Source organism: Saccostrea echinata, unplaced genomic scaffold (genome assembly GCF_033153115.1).
Source record: "Saccostrea echinata isolate AGI-Se365-2 ecotype Australia unplaced genomic scaffold, CSIRO_AGI_Sech_v1 ptg000023l, whole genome shotgun sequence".
In the NCBI taxonomy this organism is placed as follows: Eukaryota; Metazoa; Mollusca; class Bivalvia; order Ostreida; family Ostreidae; genus Saccostrea; species Saccostrea echinata.
In genome coordinates, this window is record NW_026889772.1 from 11,507,923 (window position 1) to 11,527,500 (window position 19,578).

The 19,578-nt window shown below is 30.9% G+C and overlaps 1 protein-coding gene across 1 annotated transcript in view; it reads left to right on the forward strand.

Annotated features, from left to right (window-relative positions):
* The first annotated feature begins 306 nt into the window (after positions 1 to 306).
* LOC133191193 (DNA-binding protein RFX6-like) overlaps positions 307 to 19,578 on the forward strand; it is a 33,894-nt gene continuing 14,622 nt past the window's right edge. Inside the window, exons 1-5 of the mRNA XM_061326924.1 lie at positions 307 to 982; positions 6,415 to 6,589; positions 17,703 to 17,826; positions 18,370 to 18,431; positions 18,517 to 18,594. Of these exons, the coding sequence (XP_061182908.1) occupies positions 808 to 982; positions 6,415 to 6,589; positions 17,703 to 17,826; positions 18,370 to 18,431; positions 18,517 to 18,594 (614 nt within the window). The 5' untranslated portion in view covers positions 307 to 807. The remainder of the gene's footprint in view (positions 983 to 6,414; positions 6,590 to 17,702; positions 17,827 to 18,369; positions 18,432 to 18,516; positions 18,595 to 19,578) is intronic.

The window sequence follows — 19,578 nt, forward strand, 5'->3', positions numbered from 1 at the left end:
CAGTTTATTTGTATAAAAATTAAAAGACCTCCAACAGTCTTCTTAAAGAGTAACAGGAAATTTACAGTTATGACAGTATATTTGGTTTAATAAGACCCTCACGTCCTACATTTAAGTGTAAGGGTTTGGAGCCTGTCACTTCATTTAACCCCGTTTTAGAGGGAAATTAGCTCGGACAGAAAGTTTGTTTTCTTTTTCTTATCTTAAATGGGAGGGATAGAGGAGAAGATAAGACCCCGGGTATTACTAAAACTGCTTATCTTTTTTCTTGGTGTCACGTGGTTAATACGTCATAATATGATCGATACCTACGGTAAATCTGGTGATTTTTCTTTGATTTATTTGTGTTCTGTGATAATGTAAGCTGAAGCCATTCCACTTTGGGACATTTTCTGTATTCGCTATATGACGGAAAACTGCAGCTGATGTCTTGGTGCGACTGTTAAGTTTTAAAAGTGATCCATTGCTAATAATATTCACGTGGAGTTTACCTGTGCAATATTACCCGGCCTTTTTTATCAGACAAAAACTTAACAGATATTGATAAGCCTTTTTTGTTTTATGCATTTTATGTTTAATCAGGAACATCTGCCGTTATCGGAATTCAGCAGAGAAAATTCGAATGAATGTTTTAAGTTTTCACATTTTTATAATTTGTTTTGTCTTTCATCTCAAAACTTTCTAAAAGCAATACGATTTCTGTGATACACTTGTGGAGAACACTTTGGTACAAACACTTGCAGCGGAATGGACTTCTTTGGTGACACATAAATTTTTAATATCCATATATAGCTCTGAATTTCCCAAATGTTGATAGACATACATATGGACAGTATGCCAACTTCCGCTAAACGTTTGTGTCGAGAAGGCAGTTTAGAAACTGACAAAGAATCATCGGTTGATATTTCTCCAGCTCCCACGCCCGATTTGGAAGCCGTTCGTCCAAAAACAAGAAAACATCCCAAATCGAGTCTTAAATCAGGTAACAGATTTCTTATCCTAGCCGTACTGCTCATTGCTGTGCATACATGACAAGGGTCTTTCTTCTAAAGATAATACTTGTTTCTTAAAGTTGTGTGTGGTTTAAGTAATGAAAAGATACAAAATCACACATAGATAGATGACCAAACAGCTGATCGGAAGGGAAAAAAGGGTTCTCTGATAATAATCTGCAAGTCAGCAATGCAAAAAGTGATTTTACACGGAAAAAATTTTGATAATGCGATAAAAATAATAATTTTGATGTCCCTTTTTCAAAAAAATATTGCTTACTATAAACATTGATGGAATAACATAGAAGTAGTGATCTTGTATTTGAATTTGTGAATGAAAATATTTACATTCCGAAATATCCCAAACAGTGATAGATCGGTTTCAGAATGGATTCCCCATTCCTGGGCTGCTTTGGTGGGCCAGACCACTTGTGAACTCACTGACAGACATTTTTTGTACTCTATAACCGTCTCATTATTGACTTGTTTGGTTTAAATGTTGCGTAAATTACAACCTTTTTGTTTTATTGTGTTCAATGGCGTAAGAGCCACGTTTCACACAATTTGACAATATTTTATTTGAAGTTTCGGCCGGATATGATTTATGAATACATGGAAACCGGACTGTAAAATTGAATTCCAATCAGGTCTTGAGACATCTTTATTTTACGTTTACAAAAGATATTGTAAACTAATAAAGATTTGAAGAAGGCTGTAAATCAGAATTCATATGATAAAGCGCTTGTAAATTATAAAAAATGTACCAAATGGCCAAGATTTATAGGGCCTTTTAAATTGAAATATGTTTGTTTTTCAAAATATTACCGAGGACGTATTAAACAAAGTTTATCCTTGTAAAAAACGATGTAAAATTACTTTTACAAAAACTAAAAAATATATAGAAGAAAGGTCGCTAAATCGTTAAGGTTAAAACGGGTATTACAGATGTTGCAAAACTAATTATATATTTAGTATTTTGCCTAAAAATTTTTATTAAAAATGAAAAGTTTCAAAAGAGAATGATGTGTTAAAACTGGGGTATTTGGGAAAGTTTAGAAACAATAATATATTTATACCGTGTAAATGCGACTAGACGAAAAGTCTTGATCTTAAGAATTTAGCAGTTTATTTTTGTCTTGTCATGTTTGTATAGTACTTCTTTGTAAATATTAGGCTGCAATCATTTAATGTGAAAGCAAACTTAAAAAGCAGCGCGGTTGCGGACTGCCAGAGCATTTTGTGGCTATACCGTATTTAGAATGAAGAATAAAGTCATCCATCAAATGGAGTGTTTTCAAGTGAAAAAGAAAATAATAATTCACTCCACAAGCATAATTGATTTCAGGGGTCGCCTGAGTTTAAGCACAGTGATGTATGTTATACCATTAAAGACAAGGTCATTTTACATTATTACATAACTTATGTTAAATCAGGGTATACTTGAATAAAGATTGAAAAACTAGGACCTATTACTTTACTACAATTTTCAATTTTTCAAATTTGAAAATGTACTTCATAATGTATACAAGATCGTGTATTTCAGAAACAAAATGATTATGGACAATGTTACTCTTTGAATGTTAATAGAAATGTGGATAATTTAGGCGATTTTTTATTTTTTTTTTAAGAAAGAAAAAGCATGATTGAATAAAATTATCAGTAAAAAGGGTTGGTCCATCTGTGTCTGGATTAGAGGGCACCGGTTTTACTAATCGCCGACAAAACACAGCTGTGACATTATTCAAATGCTAATGATTGACACGAAGTTTCTTCGCAAAAAATCATTAAAAATGATCCTTTTCCCATGTTTTCGTGAAACTTTACTATGTTTGAGTTCTTTTCGTTTTACGCTGAAACAAACTTACCTAAACAGTAGTACAGAGTTTGAGAAAGTCCTGCGTATGAATGAAAATATTAGGATTTGGGTCTGTTTCAATTTACGTAACATTTAAATGTTTTATTTTCAATGGTTTTATTTTGAGAAAAATTGGCACAATATCCCTTAAATAATGGAGTTGTGTTATGAATTTTGATAATCAAGAGTTTCAATTTCCGTCCATGTTTACAGTTCTGAAAAAGCAGTCAATATGAGAAATGAAAAACTCAAGTGCGAACGGGAGGAGAGGGTAAATAAGGGATTCTGTTTTTATGCTTTTTTAAAAAAAACTTGTATTTTGTACTTCTATTGTAAAAGTATTTAAAATTTTCTGTTATAATATTACTGGGGAAAAATCGAGAATTTATATTTTAATTAAAAAAAAAGAAAGAAAGAAAAATACGATACTCTTAATAAATGTGTTGAATTTAGTTGAAAATATCAGCCCTGTTAGGATCCCCTTTTAGGATCAAAATATCATTTCAATTTCAGATATCATTTTAGGAGTTCCCATGCCCTCTTTACTAATTTATGACCTTCCGAAAAAAACTGCAAAAATAAATACATTAGATCACTCACGTATTTTCGAGGTAATCGATGCTTGTTCTATGTTATGATAAATACTTTATCATTGTGAAATACCATATCGTACAAGGGGAAGGATTTGTGTGTACAATACATGCATGCATAAAAGTACCAAATATAATATACACAGAGAAGATGTTTTATAATTAAAAGTTTCTCCTATGCTATATTTATTGTGTATTTCTTTTATTATGTTCAATAATCCCCGGTCCCCTGCTGTGGCACATTTATTACTAAAACAACAGGTGTCACTGGTACGCCCTTTATGATACCATAGCTGTTATGTAATGGTCGGATCGTTTATTAATCGTTTGTTAAATCGCAGATTATAGATTTTTATCGTGTAATTGTAATCAGAAAATGATGACAATTTTAGTGGTTATCTGTATTAAAAATGTAGAGTGGCTACATTATATGTGTAAACAATGATGAATTCTTCATAATAAAATAATTGATTTTGATCGTCAGTATTTTAGTTAAAAATACTTTTCAATTTATAACTGAAGAATAAAAAAGTGTTTATTTTGAATTACATTTTTTTTTTAAATTTCAAAATGTTCATTTTGCAAATTTTAGCTTTACTGATGGTAATGTAGCACTGTATATTCAACTGCATCAAAACCCTATTAATATATTCTTTCCAGTGGCCATAACATATAAATTTGAAAATAGAGGAGAGGGCTGTACTTTCTAGCCATAATTAAATTTCAGAAATATAAGGTTGGGTTTTAACCCCTACGCTCCCGATCAATATGCACATACCAAACAGGCAGAAAGGCTACAGAGATCGCTTTTGATAACGATTTTTAATTTAAGCCAGATTTCAGCAGTTTTTATCGAGTGTCAAATCCCAGAGTGGCCGCCATCGACAATTTGATAAGAACGAGCGATTCTGTGTTTAATTTGAACTTTCTTTTTGGGAATGGGAGCTTTAATTGTTAACCCTCCTCTGCCATATTAATCATATTTCCTTCTGTTCTAATTGGAACTGATCCTTGGTGGTCAGTTGACAGTTACGATCCTACTTTTTTTTTCAAACATCGCTGTAAATCTTGAGTATTCCACTAATTGAGGAAATATTTTTCTTTAAAATTATACTATAATAATTATCATAAAAATAATTCAACATAATATTTAGCAGTCTGGCGTGCTATAATTACGGTGCACTGACACACATCCAGTATAAGACCCCAAAATCCACGCAGGCTTTACTTGTACGTATGTGTCACAGTCCCGTCTTGTCGAAAACCTCAGCCAACGCAATTGTGCAAACTGGATTAAAAGATAGAAGGGGTATTATAGGGTCTCAGTGAAGACCCAACAAAAGCTCTTACGGACTTTATCTCCGGACAAACACCAGCTAACGGACACGACTGTTTGTCTGTGGCTTTAGATCCATTGCGATAGTGAAAGACACGGGAATGAACATGGATTTAGATTGTGTCACCATGCATCTTACTAGCAAAGATACTTTGTATTTGTTTTTAATTATTTTGCCCTGTTTTATTTTATTTTATTTTTTTTTCGTCAATGTAGTCGGGTAATAGGGTGGTTTTTTTTTAATTTAGAGAAATTTAAGTTGTAAAGTTTAAGAAAAAATCATTTTTTAGGATAAGTGAATAAAAATAAATAAATAAACACAGAAATAACTCTGGAAATTGTTTTATTTATATTATTATGTGCTATTTTATAAAATAGGAGAGATAGAAAAGTTATAATATACATAATCTATGTTCCTTTTAATGGAATCTGCGATGATTTAATCCACACATAAATTAGAGAACAAAGAAGGGTTATTATTAATGCATTGCAAAACACATCTTTCAAAAGTAATTGTTATCGAAATGATGCTTAACAATCCTTCGAAATCAGAGAGAGAGAGAGAGAGAGAGAGAGGTAACGGAGAAAGGTATAGATGTCATGCTGTCAGAAAATTAAACTTTTGACAAATAAAATTGGAGTTTTTGAATTGATTTGAAGGTTCTTATCATTTAACGTCTAAACTCTCATCTTCAATTGTATCTGCAAAGAGTAGAAGAGTTGTTTGAAACATGAAATATCAAAACACAACAATCAATATTTTTACTTACCCAAGTCTGCATTCGTGACAGATAAATGAATAAAAATAAAAAAGAAAATACGTTGATTGCTATAACTGATTATAAAAGCTAAGATTTTCAAACAGCAGAATGGTTAAAGTATACGTGATTGTTTTCATGTTTTCATGACTTTCATAGTAGAAAACACTTCACGAACCCTTTGTTATATTACCAAATATATTTGTCAGAAATAATTTTTGTGACAAAATATCGTCAAGATACGGGCAAGACCTCCAATAAGTTTTACTGGTTACATCTTAGACAAACACGAAAGAACACAAAGAATTTTCGGTGGGTGTGGAACCATCATTTCATAGAAGTTTTAGATGTTGTTAATGGATATGATCGAACTGTTATTCAAACTCAACATGGCTTCAGCAATATGTTAATTTCCTATGGCCAAATTCCCAAATTGTCCCAGTAAACAAACACAGCAATCAGTCTGTCCACTGTCGGTCACTTATAGTCGATATCAAAAACGAGACATTTTTTGGATACCTTCTAGCAGTATACAGATAGGGTTTCTGTTAGAAACTGTGCGGTGTTTCGATCTAGACATTTCTTTTTTTTAACAAATAAGATAATCTTGTAGATTCACAACAGAGAGTAGATAACATACAAACTTGTCAAATGATGTAGTATTTATGTTGAAGTAAATGAATGAGTATATGTTCATGAATAGAATTCTTGTATCCAATACTTTCGCATTCGCTGTGATATAAAAATTAATTAAATCAAGCACAACACTAAGTTGTTTTGTTTGGGGTTTTTTTTTTTGGGTGTTTGTTTTTGGTTGTTTGTTTGTTTTGTTTTTTTTTTTTTTTTGGTCTGGTTTTTAATTACATTTATTTTTAATTTTCAGAACCGGATACAGACGACAGTCCTGTTTTTACTGATGACGAAAGCGTTGTAGGAGATGACGACAAAACGGGAAACCAAGAGGCTTCTTCGGAAGGTCTCGGCAGTCAACCACAGAAGAAGACTGTTGCACAAATCATGAGGGACAAAAAGAAGCAGACTGGTATGACCCTGCAGTGGTAAGTAAAACACGGGAAACCAAGGCAGAGCTTATAGATATTTCATACAAATGGCTTTAATCCCTTCAGACACACGAATCTATAACATAAAAACCAAACAATAGCAGCGCTCATGATTTATTTCTGAGCAAAATTATTTTTGAAGCACTATTTGAAAAAATGAAACAACGATTTTAACAGTTGTTCATTGATTTCAGTTTAGATAAATATGTTTGTACAAAATGTGTTACATTCTATAATATACTTTAAGCCTCTAAGTGACACGTGTTTTTATTTTTGATTCATAAATTCCATCAGTCGTATTGATAACTAGTGCCCACGATTTGATAAGGACCTCTCTTATTTCAAAATTTTACACAATCGGATATTATTCGTGTTGTGAGGAGTATTTGTTTCAGACATGCACGAACCCTACCCTCCGGAGGCACTGCGCACTGCACGAGTCTATATTCGTGTTTAGACTGTTAGCTCTATTGTTAGCTTTATCTTAGTGTATAAACCCTATTTCCAGTTATTTTCACTATCTGCAAAACACAATATTTAAAGGGTTTTTTTTCCTTCTGTCACAGAGGACAGAAATTATTACTAATAAATAAAAAAAAACTCTTTGGAGGGGTCCTTAAAGTATTGGCATTGTGGGATTATATTGTGAAAACTGGGTATTGATAAACAGTAATATTTTGAATTTATGAATTAATAACCAGAAACTTTATGTCAAAATCACTGAATAGTCAAGCATAAAATTAAACTCAGAATGTCAGACGTCTAGGTCAAGAATTATTCGTGTTTAACATTTGTACTGCCTTAATGATATGAACAGATTACAAAAACAAATAAATAACTTAAAAGAGGAAATAATTTCCACGATGTATAGAAATAAAAGATTTGTTTAATGTTGGCAAATAATGCAAGGGGGAAATACACCACTGTTCAGGGAATAAACAAAGCAAATAGGAACAATAATGATATCGTTAGAAAAGGCGTTTGTTTTCCGCTTTCATCATTCACAATCGAAAAAAAACTTTTCATCGATTGAGAAATGTTATGAAATATTTAAAATCTACGTCTTCATCTGTAGATAAAAGTCGACAAGAAAAAACAAACAGATAAACCAAGCTGTTTATTTTTGCCAAAATATGCTCCAGAAATCATTCCTAGAGTGCCCTCTTCACGTCAAAGTTTTCAAAGCAGTTCGTTCTTAAGGGTAGTCAACAGGTATTGATAAACAGATAAGACCAATTGACGATATATTTCAATATCTCTCGCATACTGTACTTCTATCGTCAGTTTAACAGTCAGAGGCGCGCGCTTAGCCAAATGTTTCAAACACCCAAGCTATATCAATACTGCAACCACATTTTCTAACGTGTTTCCAACTGTGTGTTATATATGTGAAATTTTGCTCACGTCCAGAACTTATATTTGGACTCGCAGCATGGCACTTCTACACTTGGCATCGATGTGCAATTTATCAAAACTGAAAGGTTAGAGGTTTTTATAGATTTGGTGTCGCACACTTGAAGATATCTTTCCTGTGTCTTTGCGCCTGGTTGTGAGTGAACTAATCGATGCACTAGAAACTGCATGCTTCTTTTACAAGTTCTAACTCGACTCTACAAAGAACACCTGAATACACTCTACTTATTGTGTACTGTGATACTATATTTAAGTACCTTATCCTATAACAGTTGTACAGTATTTGCGCCCCTGATTTTGCCTGAATAGAAATAGTTAGTGTAGTACATGACCGTCCAAAACACAGAAAGACTGCTTTGTATTCGTTAGACATTTATTACACAAGTAAAGCACGGCTTTTTTTGCATGCTATGCATATCGTAAATTACTAAATTTGGTGGGTTTTTTTCTAAAGGAGTGATTATTTACACGCAGTAGACATATTATGCATAGGAATCAGATATAGATATATATATAGATATATAGATATATAGATATATATATATATATATATATATATATATATATATATATATATATATATATATTATATGAATATATTACAGGAAAAATTATGTGTAGCTTTACATTGTTCTTAGGAGAAATCGTATATCTATCGAAACCTTCATCATTTTTGAAATGGTTTTTCCCATAAAAATGAGAAAGTTGAAATACAAGATATCATATGATATCAAGCAGTAAAAAAAATTAAATATATATAATTTTTAATCTTTGATAAAAAGATTTCTGTGTATATACAGAGCTGTGTAGTAGCTCGAATGTTCCCTCCCTGCCTTTTGAACTTTTTAAAGTCATTTATTTGGAGGACAGTTACAGTTACAATGTAAAAAAGGAAATTAACACTATATACTAACGACTAGGTCTTCAAGAAAGGTGTCATGTGAAAATTGAACAACACAACCATTTTTATGCATTTTTGAATAAGCCCTCAATTCGATTTATAAATCCTATGAAGTTTATCGAGGTTTTGAAAAACAGGCCTCACTAAATCTTGTCTTATAACATGTAGAACATAAAACGCATTGATCTGGCCAATTTTAAATCTGAAAGTTTTGAAATGCTAGGAATGATATTTGGTGGGATATACAAAGATTACATCCAGCTTTCTTTTTCATTTATTTTTCATCAATCCAACACAAATAGGCTCTATTGCTACATTAACAGTAAAAAAAGGAGTCCTTTTATATTATCATTTAGAGTCTATAGTAAATAAAGTTAAAGTGCGGTACATTGTATTTCTTAATTGAGAAGAGTTTATATATATATATATATATATATATATATATATATATATATATATATATATATATATATATATATATATATATATATATATATATATATATATAAAATGACGTTTTTTACCAGTAAAAATAATTTAATTTTTGTGTTCTTGAGGAATTTATTTTATTTTTATTTTAATCCTTATTTTCCGGATGGAATAAAAGATTTTTAACCAACAAAAAATGACTCATGCTTGAACAATGTACCATACCAAATTTTCATATATGGACGTGACAGGACTTATCGGTAAATTTATGGCGGAATATCGCTCAAACGGTATGGCACCAAGTTTGGTTAGAATGAACAGAGGGCCGGTGATAACACACAGGGATAAGTCTCCCTATTCTTTCCTGCTTTCCTTTAATCCAGTCTTATCTCCCCGATGAAAAGCCAGTATGCTTTTCTACTCGAGCTCAATGGCCCACTCTTTAGTGTCTCCCGGACAAGACCAATCAGTGTCATTGAAAAGCTTACTTCCGTTTCACATATCTTTCATTACATTTTCTATCTTGGAGTCTGACACCATGTCCATCAAGTTCATTTGACTTCATCTATCATTGCTTCGATGAAATATTATGACCTCCTCAAAGATGCAAACAATTCCACTTCTTTACACAAATTAAAGTTACTAGTTTATACTGCTGACTCCAGCTGACCTGTTTTTTGTTTGTTGTTTGTTTTATTTTTTAATAAATGGTACTAAAGCTTGGTCTCAAGATCATAAACCTAGAACAGACTTACGACAAATTTCAGATTAGTACAACTTTTGAAATAACTTAATTTTTCGTCATGTATTTGAATATTTTACAAACTTGCAACTTTTTAAACATGTTTGTGCAATAAAAATCATGAAATATCAGATGCATCTTCCCTCCCTGTCAGGTTCACCCCCTCCTTTCACACCCGACTTAGATGTTTTGAGGCGAAACTTTGTTAAAATGATCTTTGTTTCGAAAAAAAAAAAAAAAAATCGCAAAAGTTCTTAATTTTTTGCATTTATATTTCAATATTTTTTTCTTTTCACACCAGAAAATTGGAATAAACGTCTAAAAAAAATTGAATTAATGAATTAAGAATTATTTAAAGTATACATCAGAAGTGTTTTAGTTGGTATATTGAAGGTCAATCATGTTGTAGAAGTCTGCAAGTTCAATTTTTGAAATGTTGTGTTAGATATTCATATTATATTATGTCTTAACGTTGATAGAGATCATATACGAAAGAACATATACGACATTCCATATATATTCCTTGTATTTATGCAGCATACACAAATCATCTTGTAGCTTTATTGCATTCGATTTATTTAGGTCTTGCCTTCAAATCTCTTTATATTTGATAACCTGTTTTTGGTGTTGCCTGTTCTTGGAATGAAACTTATTTTCTAAACAGTAAAGCAAGATTCTTGTAAAGTCCAAAAAAATAAAAACTTCGTGAGACATGTGCTCAATCAAAATGTAAAAGAGGAAAGCTGTGTCAGAGTTCTATTTTGAATTGTTTTCAGTGAAATGGCAATGAATTTAATAACGCAGATACGTGTATTGTTCAAAAGGGTGAGAATAACGATGTTTTGATTAAAAAAAATATAGAACACTCAAGTAGGTACAAACTTTTCAAAATATGATTCCTGGTCATTCAGACACTTGACGTTGTGACGTACAAACAGCAAATTTGGCAATCTCTTTAAAACGCAACAGTGATGTCTATTCTAAAAAGTTCAAAATGGCGTGTTAATCTCTCAGCCACTTAAGCTATCTTTGTAAGACCTCGTGGATTATCATCTGTCCTTAAGTCTTAGCGACTTTCACCGTTACATTTTCTCTCCTTTTTGGACAACCTTTGAACGAAAGAAGAGAAGATGTGATTTCTAAAATACCCGTGTTGTCTTGTATCCTAAGTATGCTCTAGATAACAGCGGGGCTACTTGTATGTTTGCGTGCAATGAAGATGAGGGTCCCGGATAAAACATTTGCAGAACTAATTATCGAAATTGCGATTATTTTGTTATCCTTATTGTGTAATTTTGTTTATAAAACATTATAGATTAAATATTTACAGTAGTAAAAATAATCGATTACGGAAGAGTTCTACTTTATTCAAATCCATATTTTTTAACGTATTTTAACATCTTGTGTATGTCTAAAAAAAAAAAAAAAAAAAAAAGGGAACTTCATCTAGCGATGAATAAGTAATAATTCAGAATGTTGATTTTTAGAGATAAATCAAGCATGTGTCTTGTGCTTCGAAGAGCAATGATACATATACATGCATGTAACGGCAATTTATACTTCTAAATAATAAAAAGAATTTACAGGAAAAGATATTTTCAAATAAACAAAACCCTTTCTTCCTCTATTTGTAAAAGCGAAAATTAATAATGTGTAGTAGATTTTCGAAGCTTTACAAAGGCCTAAAAATTGAATGTTTTAAATGCAGCACGGGCACCACCCGCTGCGCAATTTCATTGCAAATGGATTACTTAATTTACCGACTAATTCAATATATGCAATAACAGTATGTTGTTATAGACCGTCAATTTGACATCAGAGTAAAGCGAGAAGATCTAGGCAAATAACGCACGTTTTAATGATTGTGCAAAATGCAAACTTCCAGAGCCTGTTGGCAAAGGGAAAGAGGGGATATTACGAAACATATCAACAGCAAATTTCACGGAACTGGAATTATCTGGAATTACTTCAAAGTTTAAAGAACTTCTATGAATCAATATTCTGTAAAATGATTTTTGAATTAACCATGTCAACAGTACCATACACAGCTTTGTCTATATATATACACACACACACACACACATATATATATATATATATGTATGTATATATATATATATATATATATATATATATATATATATATATATATATATATATATATATATATATATATATATATATATATATATATATATATATATACATATATCACTACAAGTGTAGGCACAAACCTTACATACGTCTAAAAACAAAGGAAAAGATAGTTAAATATCCCTGACATTATGATTTGTTTAAAATTTGCGAATTGGTGAGAATAAGAAAGAGTGATATTTCAAACATTATTTGTCTCAGTGATGGTTTATCTCAGAATTACCGATTAGTTGTATTTCTAAAAAAAAAAAAAAAAGTAAATAATATAAGAAAAATAATAAAGGACTTAAAACGATGTTTTTGTTTATTTTATTATTTATTACATCTAAGACATAATATTTTTGAAATCATTCAGCATTAAACTACTATAAGGCAAAAAGAATATAAAGTTTTATCACTTTTTAGATGTATGTAAAAAAAATATCAAGAAAATGGGCGAACAAGGTGAGCAAAATGCCTTTTGTGCAACCAAAAAAAAAAATTGAAAAAAATAAATCTCAATTATGACAAAAAATTCTTTGATATGTCATTAAACATTAACGTATACTTTATGTAAATTCTCCACAAATCGAAACAATCTCACAAAAATTGAAATTATTCGTCTATATGATATAGCATACATACAGCAAAGAGGGCAAAAATGATCAATTCTTCATACTAAAACTCTTTTTTTTTTCCATATGGGTGGGTCTTCGCTCTAATTTTTTTTCTTTTTTTTTTTTTGAAAAGATTATACCCAAAGTATGCATAAAATTACATTCTACACTTAACAAAAACATGGAGCAAAGACCCACAATACCTTAAAAACACACTTTTATGACACAACATTCGTTTCTTTCCTAGAAATATTTGAAGTCCATTTAGTCAAGGGTCCTATAAGAAATATGATTTAAATGCCTTATTTTTTGTAATGAGCGGTATAGCGTAGTGGTTAGTGTGTTAGTCTCGAAGAGAAATTGATAATCAGGATTTTTATCGCATGGGTTCGAACCCCAAGAATATCACATTTTTTTAAGTCATAGAATGATTTTTGCCAAAAGAATTTTCAGCAGAAAAGTTTGTTTAACTCTAAATACTGAACTGCGAACGATAGTATTGTTCTCCCACCTACCTCCAAGTCAATTTTCCAAAGTTGATACATTTGAATGATTTTCATACTTATATAGATATCTCTATGAATTTTCACAAAAAATTATTATTTGGGAAAACAAAGAGAGATAGCTCTATAATTTTGGTAAAACTTGTGCTTTTCACTATAGAAATCAATAGAAAACGGAAAATATTTCTAAAACATCTTTCCCCCGTGAAAAAATTCCTTTTTACAGGTAATGTGGATTGTTATTTCACAAAGTCATACCAAAGCTTTTTGTGTTTCACAGGGGGGGGGGGGGGGGATATGTTTACAGACAAAAAACAGTAAAAATGATCATTGTATAACCAATTTCGAATGAAATAGAAAATTTAAAAAATGTACTTTATCAATCTTATACTTTGAATTTTACACAATTTTAACATACGGAAAGGTTTAAGGGTAATTTATCCATTTCCGTGCATATTTGACATTTTTGTGATGTTTTAAAGCCTGATTTCAATGGATAAAATTCCCCCCCCCCCTTATGAAAAGAGTAAAAGAGTTTTGAAAAAGAGAATTAACTTTTTGACGCTGGTTTTAAAATTATAAATCAATTACTTATGAACCATTTTTTGCCTTCAAAAAAGTTTTAATGGCCAAAATTACATTTATACTGAATTAGATGGGGATAAAACGTACCGGTAGGTGGGAATCGAGAGTTATCGAGTCATCTTCGTTTCTAGAGAAAAGAAATCATTTGCAGTGTTGAAATCAGAGACACAAATTAAAAATTAAATTGCTACAATCAAACAGAATATAGCTTGATTTTTTTATTCTTCAATTTCTGTCCTGTTCTGTCATCCCCCTTCTCTTTCTCTCTCTCTCTCTAAAAGTAACTAAAATAAAATGAATAAATGACTATTAAAACATTTTTTTTAAATATTGGAAAGAACACCAAAGATGGCACAGAGTGCAAAAGAGGATTTTCAAAAATTCCATAGTCGATTTGTTATGAAATCAATAGCAATACGTAGTAAATTTTGATTTCAATTAAAATGACATCTGCACACTTTTCAAGAACGTATTAAATTCTAATTATGTAATAGTGCCTAGATTAAACATATATTATTGGGAAAGTGTTCATTAAAGAATCTTTTGACACCATTTTCAAATATTTATACACTAGTGTAGAATGTTTAAAAAGAAAGTGATATGTCAATATTGACTGTAAATTAATTACTGGTTTTCATTTGTAGCAGAAAAGTGATAAGTCAAGAATACACAAAATTTAGAGAGAGAAAACTCTGCTGTAGAGAACTACGTGCTTAGACGTGTATTAAGACATGTCTCCTTTTATCTATACTATTACTTACATATATAATTAATATATATGTTAAGGCGTTTATGGTGTTCTGTGTTACATGTGTGAGTAATGAAGATCACAAAAGACAGTGGCTATAAGCATAATTTCATGTTTAAAAACATAGTATATTTCAGTTTTGTCGTCTTGTAGTCGAGTAAGGGAATGTCACAAAGTAGACATGTTGCAGACTTTATTTAAGAAATGAAATATGGTAGAAAGGAAAATAAGATTAAGCAAACATGAAGGCAAATGAAGTAAGTTGTGTATCACAAAAAAATACTGTACATGTACATAAATTAACGTATTCAGACTTGGTATGGAGAGGTTGGCGATATCATGAATTAGCGCTACAAATGTCCTCGCCATTTAGTGTATTCAATTATGATTTATTTACGGTGTTCTTAAATTTATTTAGTGCATCGTTGTCTGTGCCAAAGCGGCTAAAATATGAAGCCCGCATTTTTAGAATTTGAACAATACATACAGCATAAAAATGGGGGGGGGGGTGTTTTGTTTTTTGGGGTTTTTTTTTGTTTGTTTGTTTGTTTTTACCTTAAACACGTAATTATCATATTTTATTCTCAAACGTTAATTAAAAAATCAACATAGTGAATCTGAAAACTCTTAGTTCATTTGATGGATGTAAGAAATAGTTCTGAAATTTATCCGTTACCCTTGTAGCATATCCCTATATAGTCTTTCAAAGTGGAGAAAGTTCAGTAACACACAAGTAGAGTCAAACTGGGTTCAATTTATTACTGGGGTGTATATTAATATGTCATCCCTTCTTGTAGGGATCGTCTATTTAACTTTCTAACGGTGCACCATTAATCCAGAGAAAGTGTCACCCTTAATGTTTCAGTCGTCACAACATTTGGCGCTCTCCACGTGTCGTCTGCGAATCTTAGGAATGACAGGCAGTGGTCGTCTGCACAGTACCGGAATGGCGGTCGGGGTTTCTATGTGTTTACAGGGGACGAGGTGTGAAGTGTCCTACTACCAGTGCCGTCAGTCTTCCGGAGAATGTTTCCTTTCTTGAATTATTTTCCTTTGGCTTTTTATTTTATTTTTTTTTTATCCAAATAAAACCCGAGGATGGAGCCTTTTTGAAGATTAATTTTAAAATCTTTCATTTGATGTTTAAGATATCTAAGAGTGAGTGTGTCTCTTAGTAGATGAGATGGAATTTTTATGTTTAATCTCTTTGCTGTATGATCTAATATATACCCCTTCTTTTCATTCCTTTTATTTCATCTATCGGACAACATCTACATTTTTTGACTAGCGTCACTTTACCACCCTCAGAGACCGTGCTTAAGAGTCCACACTGGCAATAATTCTCGTTTAATCCTCTATCTTTCTTTATAGATACTAACTTTTAACGAACATTCTAACTTAAGGCCATCATCTCTATTCCTGCTTTGTTTACAGACATTGTAATACTATTGACAATATTTGGAAACTATTTGCTGAAAGTCTGTAGAGATTTTAAACATCTAATAAATAGATATAGCTACATAGATATGTTTTCAAACAAAATGAAATGATTGAAGTTATAATCTGAGGTTGATTTAGGATAGGTTAAGTTATTTTCATTCTAACGTCATTTTTTATTTTGTATTTGACATCCACTTACTTCTTTGAGGATTGAAACTAACCATTTCAGAGGCAGTACACAAACAATATACATAAATCTATTGCTTATTGAAGCTTTATTAAAGTCCTAAATTTATTTCAGCTTTAATTTTGCAACATGAAAAATGTACAATGTTTACATTATAATTCTTCTTACCACGTAATTTTTTTTTTTACCTGATGTTTTATAAACTGTAAAATCGGAGATAAAATTTACACGTTTTAAAGAAAAAAGTGGATGTGGGAAATAAATTTTGTGGTTAAAGAGGAAACATGATGCTTTTGTATGAAGTTTTAACATTTCATGGAGGACAGGAATTTGTGGGTCTCTTTATTCCACAAAACAACGAAAATTAAATCTCCGCGAAAATTAGCGATTTCACCGAGTTCATTTGTTAAGTATTTGGTAAATTCTCCCTTAAAAAAAAGCAGAGGGCTTTCATGTATCTTCTACTGGTAATTGATAAGAATTCCGACTGTCAATGAGTATAAATGAATAGTTGGTTATGAGTGAGACAATATCATACACTGTAGCTTGTATGTGTTGTAAAACACCTACTTCTGCAGTTTACAATATTGAATTTTACATTTTTGTGACACAAACTCCTCAACCTATCTTTAGATTATACTGAAGTAAGTGTAGCACATTTGAAAATCGGTAGTACATTTTCAATTTCACATTGATTTGGTAATGAGTGTACGTGTGTATGTAGAATTATTGCAAGTTTTTTGTAAGTTGCGTGATAGTAATTACTCTTCAATGCCAGCAAGTACAAACCAAATATTCAGTATTTTGTAACACGATTTTTTTTTAAATTAATGCTCTCATAAATAAATGAATACAAAACGTGTAGTTATTTTATGAGTTGGGAGGTGGAGGGGATAGCAAGAAAGAGGAATAGAACAGTTGAAAGCAATTTGATCTACATGAATTTAAAAAATCAGATAAAAACAAAAACAAAATCATACGAACTCAGTACTTTTGACGGACATTTTTCAAATGTTTCCCATCTTTAATTTAAAGCAAATCAATAAATTTTCGTTAATTGTGCGAAACTGAAGAAAGTAAGTAGTGCATCTTCTTTGCCCACAAAAAGCGACTTGTTTCGTAAAACAGATAGCAAAAATTATAAATATGAACTAATGATTATTTGAAGCCTGTCTTCAAGGATAATCGTGTTATGATTAAATAAGAAATGTTAAAGCATTTCAATTACATTAGATAAACAATATTTCAACTAATAAATGAATAAATAGATAAATGAAAAATGATAAATAAATAAAATTTATGGTTCAAGATTAATAAATGTATTTTAAATTTTTCTCATATATCTTTTGTGTTTTGGGTATTTTATAAGCCATATCATTGTGAAAACCATGTTTTCTTCAATTTATTTCCAGGCTTGAAGAAAACTATTGTATTTGTGAAGGGGTATGTTTACCACGATGCATTCTATACGCACATTACCTCGACTTCTGCCGCCAAAAGTCGCTAGAACCGGCATGTGCGGCAACTTTTGGAAAGGTAAGATTCTTCCAGAGGAATAAGAGGACATAAAAGACACTGTATTAATTAAGTAAAGTATTAATACAATACATTTTTAAAAAACACGGCATTATAAAGAAACTTATTGGAAGAATGTGAAAAATATTCAAGAAAAAGAAATTTGCAAAGAATAAAAAATAATTATGCTACTTAAAAATGTTTGTAAAAATTACTCATTCATCTGCACCATTTAAAATAGATAAAACTTTTTAAAATTAAGATTTTTATAATATACATTTTTCTAATTACTACCAGAATAAATAATGTTATTGTGGTATGTTTAAGAGTTTCAAAATGGATTAGAATGTGACAGTTTTTTGTGTGTTTATATTTGTGTTTATGAAAAAAGTATTTTTTTTTTCGTCACAAAAAATGAGGGAAACTCGATCGATCAGATTCAAAATATTCTTACCTTTCAGTTTAACTGAATTTACATTAAAAGCTATTGATTAAGCAGTTTAAATTCATTAATAGTATTAAGCTTTGGCATATTCAAAAAATATATATTATTTTTGAAAATAGACTATCCGTCAGAAATTTCCACACCTCACAACAAGACGCCTAGGGACTCGAGGACATTCGAAGTAAGTTAACTAATTTACAAAGCCGTTTTACTTTTCTCTTAATTTTATATTCACATAGATTCTAGAACAAAATTAAAATTTTCAGGTACCATTACTATGGCATTGGTATTCGGGAAACCAGTCAGTATTATCATTCTGTGTATACAGGAAAGGGCCTTACGAGGTAAGATTATATTAAGATTGATAACTCTCTTTATGTACATTGTCAAATTAATTATTTTATAAAAATACTGAAAAAGAATGTAAAGGTGTCACCTAAAAAAGAAGAGAACGACATTCGTAGTTTTCTGTTTCACAGAAACATTTTTTCTTATGTTTATCAATTACAGTGGGAAAATATGTTGGCCATTTCTTATTTATCTCCCTTTTACGCGCTCAATTCAAAATTGGCAAGAAAGTTATAGTAATTTTCAGTTAAAATGTTTTTAAACATCTACATGTAGAACATAAAATCGATATTTTGTGAAAGAAAAATTATTTTTAAAATGGTAATTGAAATCGTTTATGAAGATAATTAATTATTAGAAATAAACCTATCCTATTTATTTTATTATTTGGTACAGTTGATATAGAATAGGCCCATTGTATCCAGAGTTATGTTTCAAAATACTTCAAGCTTCTATCGATTTAAAGAAACAAATGTAAATATTGAACTTAAAAGAAGAGAATCAAAGATGAAAAAAGACCGTAGTAGAGAAATTTTTAAAAGACTAGATAGTAAAACAGAAAATAAACAAATCTGTTCTGATAAATCCAAGTTTCATCGTGAGTGGATAGGAATGCCCACGTTTATATTGGGTGTTATTGACTCTCTGTGGATTGAATTTATTTTTCAAGACGATTTTTATTCACAATAATCCCATTCTGTCGAATCAAATTGCAAAACTTTATATTAATCAAAATAAACCTACAACAATTAATCATACAAAAGGCATCGTCCTTCGACCGAGTGTTCTGCTAATCGAACTATTGATATGCAGAAATATTTTTAAAGAGTAGCAAAGAAAAAATCTCCCGACTTTCTTTTGGCAAAAGGTGCATGCTTACAACACCAAAGGTGCCAGAATTGGTAACTTTTTTAGACGTCCCCCATTTATCAAATTCTCAGACTTGACCCTCAGGTCGCTGTTCAACTTTGAGAACAGGC